At 35.1% G+C, this 6,528-nt stretch overlaps 1 protein-coding gene across 1 annotated transcript; it reads right to left on the bottom strand.

Annotated features, from left to right (window-relative positions):
* Nucleotides 1-712: 712 nt before the first annotated feature.
* Nucleotides 713-4,555, bottom strand: zgc:110269 (probable flap endonuclease 1 homolog). Its single transcript, XM_059500920.1, has 11 exons — nt 4,399-4,555; nt 3,888-3,963; nt 3,677-3,779; nt 3,526-3,580; nt 2,772-2,833; nt 2,532-2,668; nt 2,251-2,311; nt 1,840-1,971; nt 1,399-1,544; nt 1,101-1,242; nt 713-1,020 (listed from the first exon to the last, which is right to left on the bottom strand). Exons 1-11 carry the CDS (start codon nt 4,478-4,480, stop codon nt 964-966), a joined length of 1,053 nt encoding a protein of 350 aa, XP_059356903.1. The 5' UTR covers nt 4,481-4,555; the 3' UTR covers nt 713-963.
* Nucleotides 4,556-6,528: the final 1,973 nt, after the last annotated feature.

Here is a 6,528-nt window from a genome sequence, read left to right as displayed (position 1 = left end):
AGTCCATGTGACATCAAAGGGTTTGTTTGAACTCAGAGGGAGTGTCAAAATTTTTTAACTGACCCTCTGATGTCACATGGACTACTTTGATTATGTTTTTCTTACCTTTCTGGACATGGACAGTATACCGTACACACAGTCTAAGTCTAAAATATCTTAAACTGTGTTAAAGCATTAAAGATGTCTTTACAAACTATAAAAAAATGAACTATTTTGTTATCGATCATAATTTCTCAATTTGTTAAATAAAAGAAATATCACATGTGTTTGTGTAATAGCTTTGTGAAGAATTGTTCTAACTGTACTCTGTCTACAAGTGTTACTACTGTCTAATAAGTGTTACTGTTTCTCGATTATGGACTCATATTTTGGCCGGAAGCAATGGTTTAAAGTTAAAATGCTTTAGAGATGGCTTAGTTACGTGTAAATATTTAGCTTATCACTTCAAAAGATTGGTTAACTGGTATTGATTACTTGTAGGTTATTGTGATGTTTTTTTTTATCAGCTCTAATTCTGACGGCACCCATTCACTGCAGAGGATCCACTGATGAGCAACTGATGTAGTGCTACTGTAAATTCCTGTTGCGACAAGGAAACAAACTAAATCTTGGATAGCCCATGGGTGAGGAAATGTTCAGCTAATTTTCATCTTTGGCTGAACTATTAGTTTTAACACAAACCACACTACAACTGCAACAATGAAACACAGTATACTTTTAGAAATAAAAAGAAGTTTACTGTAATTTAATACAGGCTCCCAAACATTTTTTGTAGGCTACATGATACAAAAACATTAAAAATATATCTTTTCTTGGCACTGGTTTTACATTATGTGGCATTTGAGCAAAATAAAAACTTAGTAAAATAAGCATCTAAAACAGATCCATGCCATTACAACATCTGACTCTTCCACATGATGCTTTGATCAACACTTTTAGATTCATGATTCAAAAGGGTCCTTCTTATTTAATTTTTGATCGCTTTCTCCCACCGGATGCTTCCACAGCTGCAGACACAGCCTAGATACGGAAGATAAGATTGTTTGTAATAATTTTCAATCAAGCAATCAATTAACAAAACTTCTTCATTGATATCTGACCTTTCTCTTCCGTGTCGCAGCGAAAAATTCTTCAAGACGTGACTGTCTAGTTGGGCCTATTTTCTCATGCGCCTCCCTCTGCTTCCTTCTCTTTAAGAGAGACTCACGAAACTTCTTCATGCGTCCCCGCACCCTTTCTTCACTTAAAACAGCGAATAAGGTCACATACCCAAAGAAAGGTGCACAACAAATGCACAACAACGAAAAAAAAAGAATAATATTAAATAACGTCAGTTAACATCTCACTCTTGATCAAGTAATATGAGATATTATTAAATACTAGAACACAGATATGTACTTCACAGTCCTCTCTCTGCACAGGAACTGCACCAGACCCTCTTCATCAGGCTCACTCCAGGCCAGGACAGGGTCGTCGATTTTTGGAGTTTCAAAAAACAGCTTACGGGCATCCTTGTATTGCCAGTTTGGGGGGATGGGGTGTGTCTGGAAGAATTGAGAGCCAAAGTTCCCATTTATTTTGATGTATGAACAACCTGAACATTCTTTTGAACATCTATTTTTGTGTTCCACAGAAGAAAGAAAATACAGTTTTAAAAGCACTTTAGGATGAACAGATGATGTCAAAGCTATCAGAATGTTTCCTTCTACAGACTTCTAAAGCCATGATGAAATCAAAAAGGATAATTCAGATATACATCACAAAAGATGAAAACAATACCCGCCAACTTTAGCAGTGCTTGATTTCTTTGGCTTATATATTTTTTTTTCTGAAAAGCACCTTTCTGTTGACATGTTCCATCACACCCTCTATTGTACGATGTTGTTTAATAAGCTTCAGTGCTCGACTCGGCCCAAGACCCCCAATCTTATCGCAGTAGTCACAGCCCAGCAAGATACACAGGTCAACAAACTATGAAAGAGACACAGGAAGACGATTAAGCAAATCAAGACACATCATTAAAACTCTGGTTCTTTTGAGTTTTCAGCTATTTTAACAATAACAATCCAATTCTAATGGTACTCAAAATCTAAATTAATTTAAAACCACTACATTCAGAATTTATGCCAATTTCATCGAGACATTTCAGATTTAGCAGCTATTGACATTCAGGCACTGGGATTTGTTTCAAAAATACAGAACAAGTGTCAGCAATCTAGTAAAAAGAAAGCAAGTAAACACTGAAAATACCTCTTCATATGTCAGCTGTAGAGCTTCCAACAGCTTTGGTAAGGAGTACTCTGTGACCTCACTATGAAAGAAATTATTTAAGGACATAACAGTGATAGTTATTGGTGCAAATATTGCTGCAATAGACAATTAAACAGAAGGCAATTAATAAAAATCCTTTATCTCTATGTCAATTTAACATTCAGAGTAACCAAAGCATGTTTTATACTTTAATGTGGAAATTAAAACAATTTCATTGCTAATGTTCACCGGCAAGATCTCCAATCAGACTACTTTTTCACCTGTCTCTCTTTGCATTGAGCTGGCGGAGCAGAAAGGTCCCTCCAAACGCCAGCGTGTCCATATCCTCTGAAGCTACAGCATTAACTGTGCCACTTTTGACCAGGTGGGCACACAGCGCCTCTGCTTCACCTGGAGCCTGACATTCACGGTGATGAGAAAGTCCAAATAAATCAACCAAAATCCTCTCAAATTAATACGACTGAGGATTCATTTGTATACATGTAACTAAATTAAAATACCTTGATGCATGGCACACCCATGAGCTGCAGGAGACGCAGGCATTCCTGTTTAAAGTTGGACACTAAAGTACAAAACAGTAAACATAAAAAATGACATATTCACCAGCACACTAAAAATAATGATTAGCTGAGACGGTATGAAACAATACAATACAGAAAACTTCCAATGACAGAAAAGGCATTTATAATGTCGCAAAAGATTTCTACTTCAAATAAATGCTATTCTTTTGAACTTTCCCTTCAATAGTCATGAAAAAGTATCACTTCTCACAAAAATATGAACTGTTTTCGACACTGGTAATAATAAGAAATGTTTCATGAGCAGCATGTTAGAATGATTTCTGAGAGATCATGTGACGCTGACGTCTGGAGAAATGGCTGCTGAAAATTAAGCTTTACAATCAAAGTAATAAATTGCATATAAAATATTAAAATTATATATAATATAAAACATTACATATTATATCATATAAAATATATACATAACAAATATACACATAACACACATATATTATGTAAACCGCGATTAATCATTCAAAATAAAAGTTTTTGTTTACATAATATATGTGTGTTATGTGTATATTTGTTATGTATATATTTTATATGATATAATATGGAGTTAATGATTAGTGCTGTATGATTAACGGCGATTAATCATACAGCACTAATTAAAATAGAAAAAAAGTAAAATATTTCACAATTTTGTGAAACTGGATTTTTTTTTATCACATATTTACAATATAACTGCACACACCTGTGTTGGAGCTCTTTAAGCTGTTCCAGCCTGTGCTTTCAGCTCTTTTCTCCAGCTAGAGGGATTCAAATGAGAGATATATAATTATATACAAAAACAATTACACAATTAGTATACGTATATGATTACTAAATAATTGTATTATTCTCACCACAGCTCTCTTTTGATTAGGTGGTCTGCCATCAAGTACAAAGACAGGCTTGATGCCATGCTCCAGGAAAGTAAGAGTGCGGTAAAACAAGCCTGTGAAAGGGCTGCAACATCACATTCATATTATAAGGCAACACAACTATACCCGAAAACTCATCATATTTACAAAAGACACTGATTTTAATGTATTTGAAGAAGCTCTGTGAACTGACCTTAGCTGCAGATGACTGGGGAGAGCCGAGCGAAACTGATTCACCACAATAGATGTATCCAGTGCAATGATCTTTCCTGAATCACAGATTTATGACTATAAGTAGAGAATTAATCAAAAAAAAAAAGAAGATACTTACATTCATATTTAGTCATTTAACAGACGTTTTTTGTTCAAAGCGACATACAAATGAGGACAATAGAAGCAATCAAAACCAACAAAAAAGCAATAATATACAAGTGCTATGACAAGTCTACACACACACACACACACACACACACACATATAACAAAAAAAAGCAAGTAACAGTTAACGTTAGAATATACAAAGCATAAAGAAAGCTAAGTCATTGTTAGAGGTCTTTCTGAGTAACGTTGGATAAGTATTAATAACAATCTAACTCTGAAGAGTACGTTAGATTCGAGATTTTTATATAATTGGATGCATTATTTTACTTTAGCAATTAACTTAGCTGTTCTCTTACATTTTTAACAGTGATATATTGATCTTACCAGAATAATCGCCGATCTCTTTTTTGCGTATAGACTCTGACGCGTCATCATCAATTAGTTTCGCTAACTTTGTAATCCCCATATTGAATTAAAACCGACTTTAAATAGCGCATGTACGACTGTTGTTGTTCTCATTCATCACACAGCTTCGTTTCCGTGTTGTGTTACAGCTCTCGAGTGGTTGCCGCGGTAACAGAGCGCTGATAGGCCACCGCGACTCTCACGTCACCAACTCGTTTCGCCACTGCTGCAAACGTACGGCTAGCACTTTTTTCCAGGGATTTCAGAACAGCGAAACAAATATTGCGTCATCGGGCAGGCGTGGCCTATTTGATAATTTGCATAGGTCATGGAAGGAAAGCCGTTCGCTAAAATTGCTTCAAATAGCGTTACTTCTCCGAGATCGTGGGTGTTTTTCATATTATATTCATACTGTTACAACTAAAGGTAACCTTTCCGCGATCGAGGGTGTTTCATATGTCAAATTACATTCATACAGTTATGGCTTCAGATTCAGAACCCTGTCCTGATCTCAGGTGTTTCGTGTAAAATTACATTAATAGTTATAACTTCAGATATCTGTCCTGATCTCAGTTGTTTCATGTAAAATGTAATTTAATACAGTTATGGCTTCAGATCCCTATCCTGTTCTCAGTTGTTTCATGTAAAATGTAAATTAATACCATTATGGCTTCAGATACCTCTCCTGATCTCAGGTGTTTCGTGTAAAATGTAAATTAATACAGTTATGGCTTCAGATACCTGTCCTGATCTCAGGTGTTTCGTGTAAAATGTAAATTAATACAGTTATGGCTTCAGACCCCTGTCCTGATCTCAAGTGTTTCATGTCATATTACATTAATACAGATATAACTTCAGATACCTGTCCTGATCTGAGGTGTTTCGTGTAAAATGTAAATTAATACAGTTATGGCTTCAGATCCCTATCCTGTTCTCAGTTGTTTCATGTAAAATGTAAATTAATACAGTTATGGCTTCAGATACCTCTCCTGATCTCAGGTGTTTCGTGTAAAATGTAAATTAATACAGTTATGGCTTCAGATACCTGTCCTGATCTCAGGTGTTTCGTGTAAAATGTAAATTAATACAGTTATGGCTTCAGACCCCTGTCCTGATCTCAAGTGTTTCATGTCATATTACATTAATACAGATATAACTTCAGATACCTGTTCTGATCTGAGGTGTTTCGTGTAAAATGTAAATTAATACAGTTATGGCTTCAGATACCTGTCCTGATCTCAGGTGTTTCATGTCAAATTACATTAATACAGTTATGGCTTCAGATACCTGTCCTGATCTCAGGTGTTTCATGTCAAATTATATAAATACAGTTATAACTTCAGATCCCTGTCATGATCTCAGGTGTTTTGTGTAAAATGTAAATTAATACAGTTATGGCTTCAGATCCCTGTCCTGATCTCAGGTGTTTCATGTCAAATTACATTCATACAGTTATAACTTCAGATCCCTTTCCTGATCTCAGGTGTTTCATGTCAAATTATATAAATACAGTTATGACTTCAGATACCTGTCCTGATCTCAGGTGTTTCATGTCAAATTATGTAAATACAGTTTATAACTTCAGACCCCTGTCCTGATCGTTTCATGTTCACAATATACTATTCAGTTATGTTATACCTATTTCACTTCAATAAGTTTACTGACTTTACATCCATTCTATCATGATTTCTATCACACAAGACAAGTCTGCAGTTAAACCTCAGATTTTATTCATCTCAGTACTTTTCCAAAGCCCACTGCTTGTAAAGAAAACCCATGTAACTATTCATAATTCTGTCCTAAATTGAATTTACACAGAAAGAACATAAGATGTTTGAAAATGTTTGAAGGACTGGTTGGTTCAGGGCTTACAGGATCTTCTGATGTATTATCTCCCAAACCATCACTTTTCTGAAGAGTGGACTGTCACACTACAGAGAAAGAAATAAATGAAAAAAATAAAATGTTTGAGGGTTAAAATGTGAGAAAGGGAAAACTGTTGTACCTGTCTGATTGTGAGTGGCTTATCAAACACATGATTAAATATTTTGTGATTAGCATGAACTTCAATAACCATGTATGGTTTGTATTAAAACTTACAGTAAAACA

Source organism: Carassius carassius, chromosome 20 (assembly GCF_963082965.1).
Source record: "Carassius carassius chromosome 20, fCarCar2.1, whole genome shotgun sequence".
Taxonomy (NCBI): domain Eukaryota; kingdom Metazoa; phylum Chordata; class Actinopteri; order Cypriniformes; family Cyprinidae; genus Carassius; species Carassius carassius.
The sequence above is the reverse complement of the archived record's forward strand: the minus strand, read 5'-3'. Positions and strand labels throughout refer to the sequence as shown.

Bases quoted from the DNA above. Each gene is read 5' to 3' on its own strand.
- zgc:110269 (XM_059500920.1), bottom strand. From the start codon at position 4,480: ATGGGGATTACAAAGTTAGCGAAACTAATTGATGATGACGCGTCAGAG. The intron at 3,964-4,398 runs GTAAGATCAATA...TCTGTGATTCAG, and splicing joins AGAGATCGGCGATTATTCTG to GAAAGATCATTGCACTGGAT. The intron at 2,834-3,525 runs GTGTGTGCAGTT...TTTGTACTTTAG, and splicing joins CTTAAAGAGCTCCAACACAG to TGTCCAACTTTAAACAGGAA.